The sequence below is a fragment of the Selaginella moellendorffii genome, unplaced genomic scaffold (genome assembly GCF_000143415.4).
Source record: "Selaginella moellendorffii unplaced genomic scaffold, v1.0 SELMOscaffold_92, whole genome shotgun sequence".
Lineage (NCBI taxonomy): Eukaryota > Viridiplantae > Streptophyta > Lycopodiopsida > Selaginellales > Selaginellaceae > Selaginella > Selaginella moellendorffii.
The window spans coordinates 26639-47702 of NW_003314353.1; the positions used below are offsets into that span (position 1 = coordinate 26639).

The following is a 21064-nucleotide window of genomic DNA, read 5'->3' on the forward strand; positions in this document are numbered from 1 at the left end:
TCTTGCAGGCCGTTGGCACCTATCAGTTTCCTGAAAGATCAAAGTTGAAAAAATTAAAATTCACGTGAGTGTTCTTTTTACTCGTTGCAGTGAGAAGCGTTGAATTGCGCCCCAGTTTTGCAAGTTCCTTTCCATCTTTCGGGAATTGGTCCCATGCCATGTTCGGAAAAGCTTTTCGATTCTGGCCATACTCCTGGAGAAGACCAGTAAAAAGAAGAAGAATACGAAAAAGTGAAATACAAACACCGATGATGATGTCTTTGCCAAATTTTGCTCTCCTCCATAGCCACGATGATTCGGTAGCTCCGCTAGCACCGTACAAGGATTTCCCTCCATTTCCATAGAGGCCGAGAAACTCCCATGAGTTTGTGGTGTGGACCGTATGAATTTTGTTGGGAAAGACGGACAACACGTTGGGAGACCTGCAGTGTGAGAAGAGGTTGACTTACATTTATAAACTTCAAGTTTTTCATGAGCCTTACCAGAGAGTTTAGCCGCTTGTTCTTCTGTTAGACGAGCCGAGAAGCCACTAAATCCATGCATGTAGCTAAAACCCAGTGATTCTCTGGCAGCCTCGGCACTGGCATAAACGAATTTGGATGAAGTCATACTCTTTTCTTTTGTGATTAAAGTTTTACCTTCCTAGAACGTCGTGAAGGAGTGCGTGATGGGAGCCAGTAACAGCATCTGGATGGAGCGATTTATCGACATTCCCCAAATAGACAATGTGAGTGTCTCCTTGATCTCGTCCCTGGAAATAGAATATAACGCAAGGGCTTATAAATTATACGTTATGCTACTTAAGAACCTGAGCGATGGAGATCGCACTTGAACTTAGAAGGATGAATAGATAGATTGAGAGCGCCATGAACTTGGAAGACTTCTGTTGAAGATTTGTAGGTAAGAAGATATGATAATTTATATTGGAGGTGTCCGTGTGTAACGCGGTCACCTTTTTTGACGACTAATTCAAGAGAGTCCGTCCATGACTCGTGATGCTAAATTTAAGAAGCAAGAAACATTCATACAACGATCTGTTGCTGTATGTTCGCTGCAGGGAAGCTGCAACATTGAGCTGAAAACATATAAACTTAACGATTTTCTTCTTTTACCTCGTTGGCCTCGCCAGCTTTGTCCACAAACTTTTCTATGAGATAGCCAGGGCTCTAGCTTTCCTCTTGCCAGTCTTCACCTCTTGAATGCGTTGCTGAAGGAGCCCTAGCTCCGTCAGTCCTCATCTCAGCATACGCATTCCGAGTCTTCGAGTGTGGAGTGTTCGGCCATGGATTACTCGCATTTAAGCGTAACACAGATGGAATATTAAAATAGATTCTTAATAGATAACATTTTTATTCTTAGAGTAAGCCCTATTCGTCCAAGTAAAGAGTAGCAAGTAAGTTTGGCAAAACCTTGGAGGCCAGTGGGAGCTGGAGCTGCAAAGATGCCGCGAGTTCCTCCTCCACGAGCGGTACGACGAGCAGGTCCTGGTGCAGTGCCACCTCCTCCTCGACAAGCAGGCCTCCACGAGCAGTTTCTCCTCGGTCACCACACACTGGCACCACCGAGCTCGCCACGATCTCCTCAAGCGGCTCCTCGTCCTCCTCAGGCCGTGTCACCACCACAAGCGGCTCCTCATCCTCTTGGGGCAGTGTCACCACCATGAGCACTGCCACAAGAGACTCCTCCTCCTCCTCTGGCAGTGTCTCATCGTCCGCTAGCACCACCATCTGAGGGCAAAGCTCCTCCTCCTCCTCCACGGGCAGTGTCTCATCGTCCGCTAGCACCACCACCTGAGCTGAGGCTCCTCCTCCTCCTCCTCGGGCAGGGTTTCATCGTCCGCTAGCACCACCACCATCCACAGGGAACTCGCGGATCATAGTTGTATGGCTTTCCAGTCCCGCAGCAAGATTCTGGTCCGTTCTGAGAGCCTGGAACGATTCGTAACTAGAGAAGAGATATAGGATGCCGGTTACCATTGGACGGAGTCCCGAAAGCTGGCTCGCAGCATGTCTAAGGTGATCCTGAGACGCTCGTTGTGAAGAACTGTGATCCGGTTGTAGTCGATGGGGCAGCCCATGGTGTCATGGTCATTGGGATCCGTGCTGGCGAAGCAGGAACTCGGGCACCATGAAGTTGGCCGCTCTGAAAGTCGTCGAGAGGAACTATACGAGGAAAAGTATTGGTGAGGTTAAAACACACCAGTCTAGAGGAAAAGTTACCAGAACAGTCGCTGTGATGTTCTCCACGACGTGGGGGATTACAGTGCGCTCCGCTTCACGAACCGTCCTGTTATCGCGGAAGAATGCATCTGTTGTTGGCAAAGGCCGGTGATCTTAGCTGGAAAAAATCGCGGGTGAATAACCAAGTAGAAATGGAAGAGATGAAATAACCAACTTACCAAGAGATTGATTCCCAAGAGCATCTCTCACGAGCCACTGGATCTGAGGCATGAGAGGGTATGGGTCTGCCGAGATCCAATCGAGTTGGCAGCCCTCCCTCCTGCAAATTCGAGACAACAATTCCCAGCGCCTGAGCTGCGGATCGCCCAACAGAAGATGAGATTCGAGCAAGGAGAATGATATCCAGCATCAGGCGCCCATCCGAGAGCCGCCGCTTGCAGTAGGGCTCCTCGTCCGGAGGTTCCCGACATCACCCCAATCGTCGCCAAAGCCGAAGAGCACCTGTGGCCGCCGCCGCCGCCTTCGCGCTGCCCCTGCGCCAAAATGCCGCACAACACAAGCAAGACAAGCGATGGAAACCTCATCGATCTTACAACCCGCCATTTTTCCCGATGAAAATAGTTTAGGGTTCTAAGTTTTAGCCCGGCAAGATAAGAAATGAGTTAAAAGAGTAAAGTTTAAAATAACAAATATAATATTATATTTAATATATTTAAGAATATTTTAGGTATATTCATTATCTCTTGGTACTTTATATTATTACAAGATAATTTTATGTTTTTAATTTTAATATTATTTTTGTTTTTAATTGCAGAAAAATCTCTAGGAACATATTTAGTAGTAGCATTATCAGCTTCCAAATGTTCACATTAGTCCTTGTAGCAAGGGACACTCAGACCATGTTGCAAAACCATCTGTGTAAATATAATTTGTTTTTATAAGAAAGCCATAAAACTTTGTTGAAAATGGCTAGTTTTCTTGTTTATTTCTCAATATTATTTACTGTCACATATAGCTATTTTAAATTTTATTTTATTTTATTTTTATATATACCAGAAGAAGAGATATGTTTGAAAAAATGAAAAAGCTAAAGTAAAAAAGATGAGAGCTCATACAAGGAGAAAGGTTTGATGTGTAAGCTAGTAATGGTGAATTCGGATCTATCTAGAGGTGGCCAAAATGAAGCACATTATTTTCATTTTTCTCCCTCCCTGATTCTTGGATTCCTGCTCGTTTGATCTTTGGCAAGAGATGGAGTACTAGAGTAGGAATTAGGTGTAGCGTGGAATGCAGGGGGTGGTGTGGCTCCAAGAGTATACCAAACCAAACCACTCTCATGTACAAAACGTTAAACCAATTAATTTTGATGGTAGAACATATAAATATTTAACAAAGTTTATAAATTATGAATAGATGGTAAAATGTTCCAAACATATTTGAGCTTCCACCAGAGCTTCCTCGAGCTGCTTTGCTCGTCCCAGCATGCCGATCATGCAGTGGTAGTGCTCAATGCCCGGATCTAATCCACACCTAGACATCATCTCCTGGAAAAACTTTTTGCCTTGCTCGATCATCCCAGCCCGGGTGCAAGTCGTGAGCACCGAGACATAAGTTACACCGTCCGGCTTGACACCCCCCTCACATCACTTGATCGCTGTCTCCCTGGCGGCTGTAGCCCGCGATAAGTGAGCTCCAACTCACAGCATCCTTCCTCGAGACCGAGCTAAAAACCAGCTCCGCTTCGTCCATGCTCCCACAGCTGCTGTAGAAATCGACCAATGAAGAGATCACGGCTCCCTGGAACTGGAACCCCAAGCTCGTGATCTCTTCGTGAAGTATCCGGCCAAGCCTCAAGGCTACCGAGCTTCAACCAGCTTTGAGCGCGCAAACGAGCGTCCACACGTCTGGAGAACATCCCTCAAGTTGCATTAGGAAGAAAAAATGTAAAGCAGTTTCAGCCTGGCTGTTTTCAACGTACCCGAGCACCAATGCCGTCCAGAAGACTTGATTTGGCTGGAAAATGGTGCTAAACACTCCAAGAGCATCGCCCATGCTGCCATAAGCCGCGTACATTTGGATCAAGAAGCTGTGAAGAAAGATATCCAAGCGATGCATATGGTTAGTAATTTGCAAGGGCTGCGCGTGAAAAGCCATATCTCTTTCCAGAGACTTCAACTTGAGTATCCTTCCATGATCTACTCCTCCCTCCCTCTTTGCTAGAGAAGTGATGGCCTGGAACACCGCAACAAAGGTTCTGGCATTTGCTCCACTGCTTTCTCACTGAAGCACCACCTCCCTCTGCCCATTCTCAACAAATCCCTGCATCAAAGAAGTCCATAGAACTACGTCACGCTTTGGAGCTCCATGAAAAACCTTCCACGCATCCACCACGGTTCCACACCGAGCATACATTTCCACCAGGCTGCTAGCTACCAAAGCGTTTGTGTCGATTCCCCGAAGAGCCATTCCTCTCTCGACGGAAGAAAACTTCACGACGAGCTCTAGATCTTGTAAAACCTTCCCATTTTCCTTCTCTGCGAGGCCTTGAGCAATCCAATAAACGTGACAGAGCTCCCTTGCAAGCCTCGCGATTCCATGTCCAGGAAGAGCTGGAGCGTGCCATGCCCATTCTCGGCATAGCCCAGAATGAGAGAATTCCACGGGACGGGGTCGGGGCAATCCATCCGGTCGAAAGCCCTGCATGCCTCGCCCATGCTGCCGCACTTGAGATTCACTAGGTCGCTCGTCACGAACGCATTGGAATCGAGGCCGCAGCTCTCCGCCTCGGCGTGGATTTGCTTACCCCGGGACCGAGAGCATTCCTTGAGCGACGCAAGGAATCTCCTCACCTCGCAATCGCTGGAGCGGGCGCGGCCAAGCTTGGAACGGAAAGCTCGAGGTCACGAAGAGGAAGAACGAAGGTTTCATTTGATTCTTTGTTTCAAAGACAACCTTGACCGTTTATAAGACTATCTTGACCCCGTACTAACATAACTATTTAATTACATTTTTTATTGCCATATAAAAAGGCCTTTTAAGATTCACACAATCAGGGTTCAATGGCAGCGGAGATCGAGAGTGTGGACAAGAAGGCTAACGCTGTGGCAGCGATGACTGTGATCAAAAAGGGAAGGAAGAGGCAGCGAGACAAAGAGGGACAAACTCATACAAAGGCTAGTGCTCCAAAGAGAAGGCATGAGCTCGAGGAGGAACCCCCTATGGTCCCAAAGAAAAATTTGAGCAGCAAGGTAGTATACAAGATTGATGGGTTAGTTATCACTTCCCACAGCGATTTTCATGACTTTTGGCCGCGATCAGCATCCAAGCTACCGGCACCGGACTACCTCCACTGCGCTGGAGCTCAAGAGCTTCACAGCCTCCTCACCCAAGAGCTCTGCAGGAGAGACCGTGATGATTGCGGCCCAAGGAACGCCCAGCTCTTGGTGGTGATTGGCGGGACGAGATGCTACATGATGAGGCGACTCGAGGACTTGTGCCACTCGACTAGATGCGCTGGAGACAAGATCTGGTATGGAGTCCAGATTAAAGAGGGTGGAAGCTTGTGCACGCTGTTCAAGTATATGTTTGATGGGAGGAGCACGAGCATGAGCCGGGACATGTCCAAGGAAATCCATGCCAAGGATTGCACAAACAAGACAAACAACATGATTCAAGAGATCCTCTCCCATGTCTCTGGGAACAAGAGCAACAATTACTTCTCTCCAATCCGTGTGGAGAGTGTCCACCATTGAAATCACCCATGAGCTTTCACCCATGGTGAGCTTTCACTGTAAGAGAGTACATCAAAATAGAGAACAATTAAAAGTAGTGTGTTATTTCTCCCGATCGACATTGGCTTCGCTTCTTAAATTCCTGATGCATTGCTTCACCAATATGGGCTGGTGATTCTATAACCGTGACTTCCACAAATTTCAGTCAGCAAAACAGCAAAACAAAAAGCTATCAGAACGATGGACGATCAAGGCAGAAAGAGATGTATGTATACATACCACTTGATTTTGTCCTGGGCCGTGCCGACTGAAATATTTAGTGGGCCATGTTAATGTAATGGGCATTTGGTCTAGTGGCATGGTTCTCGCTTTGCAAGAGGTCCCGAGTGTATTTTCAACAAATGAGAAATTGCTCCGCGCTCGTCTCTCCATTTTTCTTCGGCATGGAAGCTTCGAAGAAGCCTTTTGCCTCGTGCAAGAGCATCACTGGGACGTGCTAAACAAGCTCTTTGCTTTCGCCATTTGCCCGTTTATGGCATACCCGTGAATTGTGACGCTTCGAGTGATGGTCTTATCGAACAGCTCTTGAACATATGTTGCCATGAGGGTGCTCCATGTCGGCATCTTGTAGCGGCATAGAATAAAAAATTTGTTTAGCCATTTTCAGATGCCCGGCCATGGGTTCCACATCACTATATCCTTGCTGCTGGCTTTGTTGGGTTAAGCTCCTTGCAGCGCTATATGCTTCAATCATCACTTTCCAGGAGATGTCATCATGTCGCGGTGCGGCAATCCATCAAAGACTTGTTGGGCTTTATCTGTTCTGCATAAGATTTGAGCGTTGTGGTGGGGGAGACAAGATCAACTTCAGTCATGCGATGGAAGATTTGTTCTGTGCTGTGAGAATCCCCAGATCGGGCGTATGTTGACAGGAGACAATATCAGATTTCGTCCATATTGTCACCGTGTGTATAGGCAGCGAGCATTGCGCTCCAGGTGATGAGATCATGTTCCTCCATCGAATGAAAACCTAGCTTGGCTTTCTCCAAATGCCCAGAACAAGCAAGTGCAGTAAGAATTGTGGTAGAAGAAATGAGTTTCCATTCTGGGATTGATTCATAAAGTGACTGTGCCTTGAGAAGAGTGTTGTTTGTGATATAAACAGCTATCATTGCATAAGTTGTTTTGCGGGATTTTGAACAAGAGATGTTCTGCTTCATGGAGATGAGCATTTGTGGCAAATGCTTACAATATCATCACCCAGGAGAAGCAGTCCTTGGTGACAATTCTGCAAAAGATTTGGTAAGAATGAATCTGGTTAGATCATTATAAATAACTCCAACCAGAAGAAATTTTGCTTCCTTTTGTGGTTAACATTCAGTTGCAATTCTTTTATGATTGAGTTTGATAGCTAAGTGAAAGATGGTTGTTTTATATTAGAAAAAACTATATTAATAAAATTATTTTCCAGCACAATTGAAGTCTTTTCAGATTTTTTAGGTTTACAGTTTTTATAAAATAATTTGAACAAAAAATTATATCAATTTTAATTTTTAAAATGATAAATTAAAATAAGTGTTCAAAATGTTTTTTAGGAAAAACATTATGATACATATGCATAATTGAACTGAAAAATGATTTTACTCTTTAATTTTTTAAGTCATTTTTTTATCCAATTGGATAATTTTAATTTTTAATCTTCTAAATATCAAAAAAATTAAATATTTATTTAATTGATTATTATTTAGTGGTAGTTAGAGTTTATATAATATGAACATATAACTTCCAAATGCTAATTTAGAAATAAAAAGATTATTTTGAAGTTGTTCTTTTTTAATCTATTGCAACAATTTTACTTTATAATCTCCTAAAATATCAAATGCAAATAAACTTTAATTTTTATTTAGTGGTTTTATAGTATTTATATAATATAAACATATAATTTTGTAAACCCAAGCACTAATTTAGAAGGAAAAACATGATTTTAAACTTAGAATTGTAAAGTGTTTTAACTATATTTTTTTGTAAATTGTTTGCATTTGAAGTTTCTAATTAAATTAACATTTTTTGTAAATTGAATTTAATAGGTAAGAAATGTCAATTTAACCATTCTATTTATTTTAGTTGATCAAAATAAATAATAAACCTTAATTACAATAAGACATTATAATACAATTTGGCCAAGCATGAAAAGTATCTATGGATAATGCAGGCAGTGATTGTTCCTCCAAAGTACGAAGGGAATCAATCAAATCTTGCTGACCATGAGCCGTAACCATGTTTTGGCAATATTCCATGAAATACAGATTGAGCAATGGCTACTGCAGGCAATCTCAGCATGCCATCTGAGAAATGTAGCTCCAGGGATCACTTTAGAGACTTCTTGATTCAATGTAGCTTGCGGATGTCCATATATCAACCTTCCATATCATTGAGATCAATGTGAAGCCCGTGTAACGAGCTATGGAGAAATCTTTCACAGGAGAGAGAGGATGTTGTCACAAGCAATCTTCTCCACTCTCTCATCCTTCCACTTGGAGCAAGCACCCAGCAAACTCGTCCAAGTGACCATTGTGGCTTCAAATGGCATAGCTTCCACCATCTCCACAGCTTCCTCGAGCTGCTGTGCCTGCATGCCAATCATTCTGTGGTAGTGCTCAATGCCTGGATCTAATCCTCACCTAGACATCATCTCCTGGAAAAACTTTTTGCCCTAGTCGATCATCCCAGCCTGGCTGCAAGTCGTGAGCACTGAGACATAAGTTACACTGTCTGGCTTGACACCCTCGTCACATCACTTGATTGCTGTCTCCTTGGTGGCTGTAGCCTGCGATAAGTGAGCTCCAACTCACAGAAAAGCACGTTAACAAACTGGTGTCCAATGAAACAGAATATTACTCTTCGTTAACATTAACGGAAGAGCAATTCTTACAAAATTGCAGACAAACTTGTAATAGTATTCCGCCAAACTGATAAAGGAATAAACATCTGATATAGACGAAGGCATATTCCCGGCAAATGTACTCTTCGTATGCTTCTCAAGACTTCATCAGTACTACTTTCTTTGGATTTACCTCAATTACGCCACCACTAACTATGTGTCTGAGAAAATTTATGCGCAATTGTCCAAAAGCACATTTACTTTCCTACAGAGATGTCAATGACTTCACCAGTTTTACTTTTTCTAAATTTACCTCAATTACACCACCACCAACTATATGTCCAAGAAACTTTACGTGCAATTGTCCAAAAGCACATTTACTTTCCTACAGAGATGTCAATGTCCTCAAATAAATAAACTCGTGTCATTTGCTCTGATACCAATTATAGCACACTTTATCTTTCTCCCCTTAAATCAACTGAAAAAAGGGCAATTGCTTAATGAGAGAGCCTTTAATGACTATTTTATCCCCATTTATCCCCCAAAGTTCTAAGGATCCATGGTGACAGTATATCCAAATTTCATCCCATGATCATATGCGCTACAAAACACCAGCTCCACTTTCCATAGCTGCTATAGAAATCAACCAACCAACGAAGAGATCACAGCTCCCTGGAACTTGGAACTGGAACCCCAAGCTCGTGATCTCTTCATGAAGTATCCGGCCAAGCCTCAAGGCTACCGAGCTTTGAGAGCCCAAACGAGCGTCCACACGTCTGGAGAACACCCCTCAAGTTGCATTAGCAAGAAAAAATGTAAAGCAGTTTCGGCCTGGCTGTTTTCAACATACCCGAGCACCAATGCCGTCCAGCAGACTTGATTTGGCTGGAAAATGGTGCTAAACACTCCAAGAGCATCGCCCAACAAGCCGCGTACATTTGAATCAAGAAGCTGTGAAGAAAGATATCCAAGAGATGCATATGGTTAGTAATTTGCAAGGGTTGTGCGTGAAAAGCCATATCTCTTTCCAGAGACTTCAGCTTGAGTATCCTTCCATGGATTGTATCTTCTCCTCATTCCGTCTTTGCTAGAGAAGTGATGGCCTGGAACACCGCAACAAAGGTTCTGGCATTTGCTCCACTGCTTTCTCGTTGAAGCACCACCTCGCTCTGCCCATTCTCTACAAATCCCTGCATCAAAGATGTCCATAGAACTACGTCATGCTTTGGAGCTCCATGAAAAACCTTCCACGCATCCACCACGCTTCCACACCGAGCATACATTCCACCAGGCTGCTAGCTACCAAAACGTTTGTGTCGATTCCCCTTGCAGCGGCCAGGGAGTGAAGAGCCATTCCTCTCTCGACAGAAGAAAACTTCACGACGAGCTCTAGATCTTGAAAAACCTTCCCATGTTCCTTCCCTGCGAGGCTCGCGCAGGCCTTGAGCAATCCAATAAACGTGACAGAACTCCCTTGCAAGCCTCGCGATTCCATGTCCAGGAAGAGCTGGAGCGCAACCCCGCCATGCCCATTCTCGGCATAGCCCAGAATGAGAGAATTCCACGCGACGGGGTCGGGGCAATCCATCCGGTCGAAAGCCCTGCGCACCTCGTCCATGCTGCCGCACTTGCCATAGAGATTCACCAGGTTGCTCGTCACGAACGCATTGGAATCGAGGCCGCAGCGCTCCGCCTCGGCGTGGATTTTCTTACCCCGGGATCGAGAGCATTCCTTGAGCGACGCAAGGAATCTCCTCACCTCGCAATCGCTGGAGCGAGGCCAAGCTTGGAACGGAAAGCTCGAGGTCGCGAAGAGGAAGAACGAAGGTTTCATTTGATTCTTTGTTTCAAAGGGTCAAGATAGTCTTATAAACGGTCAAGGTTGTCCGTACTAAAATAACTATTTAATTACATTTTTTATTGCCATATAAAAAGGCCTTTTAAGATTCACACAATCAGGGTTCAATGGCAGCGGAGATCGAGAGTGTGGACAAGAAGGCTAACGCTGTGGCAGCGATGACTGTGATCAAAAAGGGAAGGAAGAGGCAGCGAGACAAAGAGGGACAAACTCATACAAAGGCTAGTGCTCCAAAGAGAAGGCATGAGCTCGAGGAGGAACCCCCTATGGTCCCAAAGAAAAATTTGAGCAGCAAGGCAGTATACAAGATTGATGGGTTAGTTATCACTTCCCACAGCGATTTTCATGACTTTTGGCCGCGATCAGCATCCAAGCTACCGGCACCGGACTACCTCCACTGCGCTGGAGCTCAAGAGCTTCACAGCCTCCTCACCCAAGAGCTCTGCAGGAGAGACCGTGATGATTGCGGCCCGAGGAACGCCCAGCTCTTGGTGGTGATTGGCGGGACGAGATGCCACATGATGAGGCGACTCGAGGACTTGTGCCACTCGACTAGATGCGCTGGAGACAAGATCTGGTATGGAGTCCAGATTAAAGAGGGTGGAAGCTTGTGCACGCTGTTCAAGTATATGTTTGATGGGAGGAGCACGAGCATGAGCCGGGACATGTCCAAGGAAATCCATGCCAAGGATTGCACAAACAAGACAAACAACATGATTCAAGAGATCCTCTCCCATGTCTCTGGGAACAAGAGCAACAGTTACTTCTCTCCAATCCGTGTGGAGAGCGTCCACCATTGATTGTAAGAATCACCCATGATTAAAAGCTTTCACTTTAAGAGAGTACATCAAAATGGAGAACAATTAAAAGTAGCTTGTTATTCCTCCCGATCGACATTGGTTTCGCTTCTTAAATTCCTGGTGCATTGCTTCACCAATATGGGCTGGCGATTCTATAACCGTGACTTCCACAAATTTCAGTCTCTTGATTTTGTCCTGGGCCGTGCCAACTGAAATATTTAGTGGGCCATGTTAATGTAATGGGCATTTGGTCTAGTGGCATGGTTCTCGCTTTGCAAGAGGTCCCGAGTGTATTTTCAACAAATGAGAAATTGCTCCGCGCTCGTCTCTCCATCTTTCTTCGGTATGGAAACTTCGAAGAAGCCTTTTGCCTCGTGCAAGAGCATCACTCGCGCGACCTGGAATCGAATCAGGGACGTTCTAAACAAGCTCTTTGCTTTCGCCATTTGCCCGTTTATGGCATACCCGTGAATTGTGACGCTTCGAGTGATGGTCTTATCGAACAGCTCTTGAACATATGTTGCCATGAGGGTGCTCCACGTCGGCATCTTGTAGCGGCATAGAATAAAAAATTTGTTTAGCCATTTTCAGATGCCCGGCCTTGGGTTCCACATCACTATATCTTTGCTGCTGGCTTTGTTGGGTTAAGCTCCTTGCAGCGCTATATGCTTCAATCATCACTTTCCAGGAGATGTCATCATGTCGCGGCGCGGCAATCCATCAAAGACTTGTTGGGCTTGATCTGTTCTGCATAAGATTTGAGCATTGTGGTGGGGGAGACAAGATCAACTTCAGTCATGCTATGGAAGATTTGTTCTGTGCTGTGAGAATCCCCAGATCGGGCGAGGAGACAATATCAGAGTTCGTCCATATTGTCACTATGTGTATAGGCAGCGAGCATTGCGTTCCAGGTGATGAGATCACGTTCCTCCATCGAATGAAAACCTAGCTTGGCTTTCTTCAAATGCCCAGAACAAGCAAGTGCAGTAAGAATTGTGGTAGAAGAAATGAGTTTCCATTCTGGGATTGATTCATAAAGTGACTGTGCCTTGAGAAGAGCGTTGTTTGTGATATAACCAGCTATCATTGCATAAGTTGTTTTGCGGGATTTTGAACAAGAGATGTTCTGCTTCATGGAGATGAGCATTTGTGGCAAATGCTTACAATATCATCACCCAGGAGAAGCAGTCCTTGGTGACAATTCTGCAAAAGATTTGGTAAGAATGAATCTGGTTAGATCATTATAAATAACTCCAACCAGAAGAAATTTTGCTTCCTTTTGTGGTTAACATTCAGTTGCAATTCTTTTATGATTGATTTTGATAGCTAAGTGAAAGATGGTTGTTTTATATTAGAAAAAAATATATTAATAAAATTATTTTCCAGCACAATTGAAGTCTTTTCAGATTTTTTAGGTTTACAGTTTTTATAAAATAATTTGAACAAAAACTTATATCAATTTTAATTTTTAAAATGATAAATTAAAATAAGTGTTCAAAATTTTTTTTAGGAAAAACATTATGATACATATGCATAATTGAACTGAAAAATGATTTTACTCTTTAATTTTTTAAGTCATTTTTTTATCCAATTGGATAATTTTACTTTTTAATCTTCTAAAATATCAAACAAATTAAATATTTATTTATTTGATTATTATTTAGTGGTAGTTAGAGTTTATATAATATGAACATATAACTTCCAAATGCTAATTTAGAAATAAATTTTTTTTTAAGTTGATCTTTTTTTATCTATTGCAACAATTTTACTTTATAATCTCCTAAAATATCATATGCAAATAAACTTTAATTTTTATTTAGTGGTTTTATAGTATTTATATAATATAAACATATAATTTTGTAAACCTAAGCACTAATTTAGAAGGAAAAACATGATTTTAAACTTAGAATTGTAAAGTGTTTTAACTATATTTTTTTGTAAATTGTTTGCATTTGAAGTTTCTAATTAAATTAACATTTTTTGTAAATTGAATTTAATAAGTAAGAAATGTCAATTTAACCATTCTTTTTATTTTAGTTGATCAAAATAAATAATAAACCTTAATTACAATAAGTCATTATAATACAATTTGGCCAAGCATGAAAAGTATCCATGGATAATGCAGGCAGTGATTGTTCCTCCAAAGTACGAAGGGAATCAGTCGAATCTTGCTGACCATGAGCCGTGACCATGTTTTGGCGATATTCCATGAAATACAGATTGAGCAATGGCTACTGCAGGCAATCTCAGCATGCCATCTGAGAAATGCAGCTCCAGGGATCGCTTTAGAGACTTCTTGATTCAATGTAGCTTGCAGATGTCCATATATCAACCTTCCATATCATTGAGATCAACATGAAGCCCGTGTAACGAGCTATGGAGAAATCTTTCACAGGAGAGAGAGAGGATGTTGTCACAAGCAATCTTCTCCACTCTCTCATCCTTCCACTTGGAGCAAGCACCCAGCAAACTCGTCCAAGTGACCATTGTGGCTTCAAACGGCATAGCTTCCACCATCTCCACAGCTTCCTCGAGCTGCTGTGCCTGCATGCCAATCATTTTGTGGTAGTGCTCAATACCTGGATCTAATCCACACCTAGACGTCATCTCCTGGAAAACTTTTTGCCTTGGTCGATCATCCCAGCCTGGCTGCAAGTCGTGAGCACTGAGACATAAGTTATACTGTCCGGCTTGACACCCTCATCACATCACTCGATCGCTGTCTCTTTGGTGGCTGTAGCCTGCGATAAGTGAGCTCCAACTCACAGAAAAGCACGTTGACAAACTGGTGTCCAATGAAACAGAATATTACTCTTCGTTACATTAATGGAATGTGAGACACAAATCCCTAAGCCCCAAAGTGGAGCCGAAAGGGTGCCACGTGGTAGTGGCCGAAGCGAAAGCCAAACAAGCGTAACACTACTAAAAGGCTCTAACTTGAAAGGTTGAGAGTGGGAGTGGAACTCCCAACGGAGTGCTCAAGGAACGAGCATGAAGTGAGCAATAAGCGAGGCTCCAAAAAGGGACCCAAAAGGACCAACACATGAGACATGGAAAAGTCTGAGGTGGACCCGAGATGGACCCGAGATGGATTCGAGATTGAGTCTGAGACGAACCTGAGATGGAGTCCGAGATGGACCCAAGATGAAGTCCGAGGTGGACCGAGACGGAGTCCGAGATGGAGTCCGAGGTGGACCGAGACGAAGTCTGAGGTGGACCGAGACAGAGTCCGAGATGGACCCGAGATGGAGTCCGAGGTGGACCGAGACGGAGTCCGAGATGGAGTCCGAGATGGAGTCCGAGGTGGACCAAGACGGAGTCCGAGATGGAGTCCAAGATGGACCCGAGATGGAGTCCGAGGTGGACCGAGACGAAGTCCAAGATGGACTCGAGATGGAGTCTGAGGTCGAGACCGAGACCGGGACCGAAACCGAGACCAAGACTGAGACCGAGACCGAGATTGGGACTGAGACCGAGACCGAGATCGGGACTGAGACCGAGACCAAGGCCGAGGCCGAGACCAAGCCCGAGTCCGAGTTCGAGTCCGAGTCCGAGTCTGAGTTCGAGTTCGAGTTCGAGTTCGAGTTCGAGTCTGAGAGGGTGAAAGCTCAAAGCGTTCATCTCCAAGAGCCTGGGGGGTTTGGTGAGCTCCAAAAGTATAGGTCACGGTGTTCCGAAATGTTATCCCAAAGGTCACAGTGTTCCGAAATGTTATCCCAAAGGCCTAGACTGTGGAAAGGAAGAGGAGTAGTCCTCTAGTGTAGTGACCAAGGATACAGTCGTGCGGTGAGGAAATCCCAGAGGACCGTGGGACTTAGTGGTTGGGCCTGTGGGCCTTGATCCAGTGGCAGTGTTGGCGAACACGGCCAAGGATAGAAAGGGACTTAGTGGGGACCGGAAAGGGGATATTGGGGAAGGTTATTCCCCATGTCCATGGGCATCCTAAGGATGTAAAGGAGTGGATATAAGGTGATCACTCATGGATGGATGGCCTAGTCTTTGAGAGACGGGACTGTGATGTAGGTGGTGTTAGACCACCGATGTGACCAAGATGAATGGGCATGGCCTTAGCGTAACGGGCTGATATGTTGGTGGTACCTTGGGGTGTCGATCATGGGATCGGACATGTGGAGCACTTGGACCAAGTGCAAAGGTTGAGTGGCGGAGATGCCATTCTCGGGGCTAGCAAGCCTAAGTCTGAAATAGGACTTATGGAGGTTGTGAGTGAGACTCCTCCAAGTGGTCGAAGGTGTGGTTAAGTGACTAAAGTAGAATGGAAAAATTAGTCGCTTACAATTTGGTATCGGAGCTGTTCCTTAGTCCGACTCTTATTGGTGGCGAAGTATATCACCACTTGTATTGGAATTGGAAGGTCCTAGGTATGGACCTATCCTTAAGGAGGAGTATGTCGAGAGGATATGGCTCTCCACTCAAGTTCATATGTGAACTTGGGCGTGATATGGTGGATAGAAAAGGGCCAATAATGGAATGAGTTTGGGATTTTGGGAACAGTATAAAGGTTTCCTCAGCGAGATGAGGATGTGATCCAAATGAGCATTTGACTTAGCAAATTGGCTAATGTAGTTGTGGTAAACTACAGTTGGGATCACGGGAAAGATAGAGACTCCAAAGCAATAAAGGAGTCACAAGATTATCCTCATATAGTTGAGGTTGGTGCTCATGAATGTGAGACCAGAAGTAATGATTGCGGGATGTCAAATATAGAAAAGGACACAAGTTCTTGAAATGGTAGCTGGAGCTATTTGTAATAAATGCTGAAACAACCCAAGGAATTGGGGGTGTACTCAAAGGATGAGTTGGTATTCTCATCACATGGACAAGTGGTCCTAAGAGGCAAAAGGTTTCCCCAAGAGAACAAATCAAGTGTCGAAGTAACACTTGCAGATATAGTCCTTGTGAGTAGGACTTGAATACAAGAAGTTGTATTCTAGTGAGCTGGCACCTCAAAGATAGGACCTCATGGGTCATCAGATGACAAAGTCCAAAAAGTTGAATGACTCAAATAGAGTCAAGGAATAATCCTAAAGGGATTGGTTGAAACATTTGGACTAAGGTGTATGGTGCCTTATGAGGTATGGAGAGGATCATAAGATTCAAGTATGAGAACAGTAGGTATCTTATTGATAGCAAAATGTGCTATACTAAAGTTGTGGGAAAGATGTTCCCAAAAGAAAACAACTTTGGCATAGAGTTGTGTGTGAACACTATAGTGCAGTGCTAACTGATAGTTGGCATGAAAAACGATTGCTTTGGTCTTGGCAAAGACCTAGACACAAGTAAAAAGTGTTATAGAAGTAGGCTCATGGAGCCGTTAGTGTGAAGACACTAAATGTGCCAAAGTGAGATACCTTGAGGTTATGTTCATGGGAACCCCTTGCCAAGGGAATGGCATAGCCTAAGCTGGAAGGCATGTGGTTGGAGTATGGTGACCCAAATAATGATGGAAGTGTGAAAACACCAAACAATGAGTTGTAGGACTTGACAACTATGGGACAACTAAGCAAAAGGTGCAAAATAATTAGTTAAATGGGTAGAAGGTAGCTACTCAAGACTTCTTAAAGGCATGAGGAAGTTAGATATACCCTTACGGAGGATAAATTGTTTATGTTGCGATATAGTAAATCAATATCGAAAAAGGAAATGCTCATTGTCAAGGAAACCATCATTGGGACACCAAAACACTCTGGAATACCAGGAGGTGGTGTTTTGTGTCGCGAGGGCAATAAATAAGGCCCAAGGGACTAAATCTCTAGCGAATGATGGATGGAAGATGCCATCCAAACGTCCAAGGTTGTGGAGACGGGAGGAATCCGTCTACCTGATTTGGACAAAGCCAAAAATGGGATTTTGGCAAGGCTAGTGATGGGCATATGGAGGCCCATAAGTAGCAACGGTAATCCCGGTGTGTGGGATTATAAGGTGAGCATGCCCAATTGAGGAACCACTCCCTAAGCTATCGGGTAAGTTCATCCCTATGAATACTTGCTAAGGCATGGTAAAATGTGCAAAGCTATCCTCCTAGTTTGGAGGAGAATAACCAAAGGAAACATATAGGGCCAAAAGGCAAGTAGTATTGGGATGGAACTGAACTATAGAAATCGAAGGGCATAATCAATGGTGGTTATGCAAGTTAGGAGTGGAGAATCAAAAGGATGCTCAAGGAGTTGTTATTAGCAACCGCAGTGCCATGGAGAGTCTAAAATGTGGAATTATTCATGTTGAACCATATGGTGAGCAAGGAGCTTGCAAAGGAGTGGCCTTAGCAAGTTAAGGAACAGAGTTCTTTGAAGGTTCCCGAAGACAATTCTAGGTAAATAAGTACTTAGAAAGCCAAGTGTAAATGGTTCTTAGAGTGCGCGAAATCAGAGTGGCGCAACAGAAGCGTGGTCTTGAAGCTGGCTATGAGGCAAGGCTATCAAGGTTGGGGAAGTAGTTCCCGAGTGTTCAAAGAGAGGGCTTTGAACGAAAGTCGATGGTTAAAGACTTTCATGTTTATGCATGAACCATGTTACGGTGGCTGGATGATTTGCTAGATGAGATTAGCAAGTCGGGGGAACAAATACTCTAGTCAAAGGTGCTGCCTTCAAAAGGGGTGGCCAATGGGGCCGAGCATGGAAGAGTCCATGCACGATCACCGACTTGTCAAGTGAGAGGACTTGGCAGTGCGGAGGAACTAGGTTCCTAAGTTGTGATCTATAGCACGCTTTAAGTACATGTTGGTGCACCCACGTGGGGAGTCACGCTAGGCATCTGGTGTGATGCCATCCGTAGATGCATATACGGAGGTTGGGTTCAAGTCCCAACCCTCTAGTGCTTGGGTTCGAGTCCCAAATCACTAGGGCGTGGTGATGGTTTGGAATATGAGGACACTCATTTTTCGGTGGTCATGGACTTTTAGTAAAGAGACTAGCTTGGGCACACCGCCAAGCGGGGGATGCCCAAGAGTCATGATGCATGGTTAGATTGCTTAGAGTGAAAGCTCGGCATATCTAACTTGAACACTTTGGTGCAAAAGGCACCAAGGACGTGGTGAATGAGATGGGGACACCCAGTCTCAGTTGCTATGGATCCTTGGCCGGAAGGGCTGGCTTGGGCGCACCGCCAAGTGTGAGGGATGCCCCCGGGGTCATAGTCAATAATTTAAAAAGGTCTGGAAGACCTAGTTCTTATTGGTACACTTGTTAAGGGGTCAAGATGAGATCACCAGGTGATCTTGTGGCTAAACAAAGACAAGGTATTTGTTTGGGTTAAAGAATATGATTTTCAGTTCAAAGTGTTGATTTGAACTATTGATAATGGTGTGACTTGGTCGAGGTGACCAAGTGAGAAGGACACCTAAAGGGAAATCAATTGTGCCAATACGATGGTATAGTAAGTCCAAGAAAGTAATCTCGGGGAAAGACCCATGGAAGGGTTGCAAAGTTAGGCCATGAACGAAGCCTGTAGCAGAAATTGCTACAGAGACCTACTAAGGGTGAGCACCCGCTAGACATAGCAAAGTAGAGCCTTTGCCATGGAACCAAAAGGATACCTCGAGAATGGAGGTAGTGATCCTATGTTGCTCAGTGCAACAATCATGTGAGACATAAATCCTTAAGTCCCAAAGTGGAGCTGAAAGGGTGCCACGTGGTAGTGGCGGAAGCAAAAAGCCAAACGAGCGTAACACGTTTGGACTAAAAGGCTCTGACTTGAGAGGTTGAGAGCGGGAGTGGAACTCCCAACGGAGTGCTCAAGGAACGAGCATGAAGTGAGCAATAAGCGAAGCTCCAAAAAGGGACCCAAAAGGACCAACACATGACACGTGGAAGAGTCCGAGATGGACCCGAGATGGAGTTCGAGATGGAGTCCGAGATGGACCTGAGAAAAAATCCGAGATGGAGTCCGAGATGGACTCGAGATGGAGTCCGAGATGGAGTCCGAGATGGACCCAAGAAGGAGTCCGAGATGGAGTCCGAGATGGACCCGAGATGGAGTCCGAGATGGAGTCCGAGATGGACCCGAGAAGGAGTCCGAGATGGAGTCTGAGATGGAGTCCGAGATAAAGTCCGAGATGGACCCGAGATGGAGTACGAGATGGAGTCCGAGATGGAGTCCGAGATGGACCCAAGATGGAGTCCGAGATGGACCCGAGATGGAGTCCGAGATGGACTCGAGATGGAGTCCGAGATGGAACCTGAGATGGAATCGAGACCGAGACCGAGACCGAGATCGAGTCCGAGTCTGAAACCGGGACCGAGACCGAGTCCGAGTCCGAGTCCGAATACTAATACAGGCAGTTGGGTGAAAGCCCAAAGCGGAGGGAGCGGCGAAGTAGCCAAAGGATAGGGCTGTGGATAGCTCTAGCACAACTTACGATGGCTGGAACTTGGTGCCAAAAGTGGCATAAAATAGAAAGGAGGACGATGGCACCCTCAAGTGGGGAGCTTCCTAGGATGGGAAGTGAAGTTGCATAATATGTGTAGTGAAAGGTGTCAAAGACACCAAAGAAATTGACTTCGAGAAGTGAAAATTAAAAGTTCCAAGATGAATTGGTTATGTCAATAGAAGTTGGGATTACTCAAGAATGAGTAGTGGAATTGAGTTAGAGAAGGTGTCTCTAACGGGTTTAGCGAGAACTGAACCAATAAAAAGGAACAAATCACCCTAGGTGGCCGAATTAGTCTCTATGTTGGAGAGACTATACCCCTTAGAGGATGGACAAGGCATGGTGAGCCTTCGGGGTCAAACCATAGACAAATATTGGCTGGGTGCCAAGGATGGAAATGGTAATACCTGCGGGTGTTACTTTATAAAAGGGTTTACCGTTCGATGAGGACATTGAACTTTGTCTATGGGTGGTTGAGTTGTGAGACACAAATCCCTAAGCCCTAAAGTGGAGCCGAAAGGGTGCCACGTGGTAGTGGCCGAAGCGAAAGCCAAACGAGTGTAACACATTTGGACTAAAAGGCTCCAACTTGAAAGGTTGAGAGCGGGAGTGGAACTCCCAACAGAGTGCTCAAAGAACGAGCATGAAGCGAGCAATAAGCGAGGCTCCAAAAAGGGACCCAAAAGGACCAACACATGAGACATAGAAGAGTCCGAGGTGGACCTGAGATGGACCTGAGATGGACCCGAGATGGATCCGAGATTAAGTCCGAGATGGACCCGAGATGGAGTCCGAGGTGGACCGAGACGGAGTCCAAGATGGAGTCCAAGATGGAGTCCGAGGTGGACTGAGACGAAGTCTGAGATGGACTCGAGAAGGAGTGCGAGGTGGACCGAGACGGAGTCCGAGATGGAGTCCGAGATGGTGTCTGAGGTGGACCAAGATGGAGTCCGAGATGGAGTCCGAGATGGACCCGAGATGGACCCGAGATGGACCCGAGATGGAGTCCGAGGTAGAGACTGAGACCGGGACCAAGACTGAGACCGAGACCGAGAACGAGACCGAGACCGAGATCGGGACCGAGACCGAGACCAAGGCCGAGGCCGAGACCAAGCCTGAGCCTGAGTCCGAGTCCGAGTCCGAGACCGAGTCTGAGTCCGAGTTCGAGTCTGAGAGGGTGAAAGCCCAAAGCGTTCGTCTCCCAGACCCTGGGGGGTTTGGTGAACTC

General features: G+C 45.0%; 3 protein-coding genes across 4 annotated transcripts; all 3 read right to left on the reverse strand.

Moving 5' to 3' along the window:
• Nucleotides 1-1353: 1353 nt before the first annotated feature.
• On the reverse strand, nt 1354-2748 carry LOC9662263. Of its 2 annotated transcripts, XM_024662761.1 has the most exons (4): nt 2399-2748; nt 2220-2337; nt 1974-2162; nt 1354-1920 (listed from the first exon to the last, which is right to left on the reverse strand). In XM_024662761.1, exon 4 carries the CDS (start codon nt 1725-1727, stop codon nt 1368-1370), a length of 360 nt encoding a protein of 119 aa, XP_024518529.1. In that variant the 5' UTR covers nt 1728-1920; nt 1974-2162; nt 2220-2337; nt 2399-2748; the 3' UTR covers nt 1354-1367. The 2 variants fall into 2 exon arrangements, with proteins under 2 accessions (XP_024518529.1, XP_024518528.1); XM_024662760.1 differs by lacking the exons at nt 1974-2162; nt 2220-2337; nt 2399-2748 and having other exon boundaries at nt 1354-1790; nt 1853-1862.
• Nucleotides 2749-3523: 775 nt separating this feature from the next.
• Nucleotides 3524-4335, reverse strand: LOC112341866. The gene is made up of 2 exons (XM_024662743.1): nt 4159-4335; nt 3524-4084 (listed from the first exon to the last, which is right to left on the reverse strand). Exons 1-2 carry the CDS (start codon nt 4332-4334, stop codon nt 3904-3906), a joined length of 357 nt encoding a protein of 118 aa, XP_024518511.1. The 5' UTR covers nt 4335; the 3' UTR covers nt 3524-3903.
• A 4052-nt stretch (nt 4336-8387) lies between these two features.
• On the reverse strand, nt 8388-10626 carry LOC112341860 (putative pentatricopeptide repeat-containing protein At3g23330). The gene is made up of 5 exons (XM_024662710.1): nt 10037-10626; nt 9398-9568; nt 8986-9013; nt 8696-8782; nt 8388-8540 (listed from the first exon to the last, which is right to left on the reverse strand). Exons 1-5 carry the CDS (start codon nt 10624-10626, stop codon nt 8388-8390), a joined length of 1029 nt encoding a protein of 342 aa, XP_024518478.1.
• Between the last annotated feature and the right edge of the window lie 10438 nt (nt 10627-21064).

Excerpts from the sequence above, each read along its gene's own strand:
- LOC112341860 (XM_024662710.1), bottom strand. The coding sequence starts at position 10,626 with ATGAAACCTTCGTTCTTCCTCTTCGCGACCTCGAGCTTTCCGTTCCAA. Across the intron at positions 9,569-10,036 it reads GCGTGGTGGATGCGTGGAAG|ACGTGTGGACGCTCGTTTGG; the intron begins GTTTTTCATGGA and ends GGTGTTCTCCAG. Across the intron at positions 8,783-8,985 it reads TTAGTGGTGGCGTAATTGAG|TTTGTTAACGTGCTTTTCTG; the intron begins GTAAATCCAAAG and ends ATTGGACACCAG.
- LOC112341866 (XM_024662743.1), bottom strand. The coding sequence starts at position 4,334 with ATGGCTTTTCACGCGCAGCCCTTGCAAATTACTAACCATATGCATCGC. Across the intron at positions 4,085-4,158 it reads TGGACGGCATTGGTGCTCGG|ACGTGTGGACGCTCGTTTGC; the intron begins GTACGTTGAAAA and ends GATGTTCTCCAG.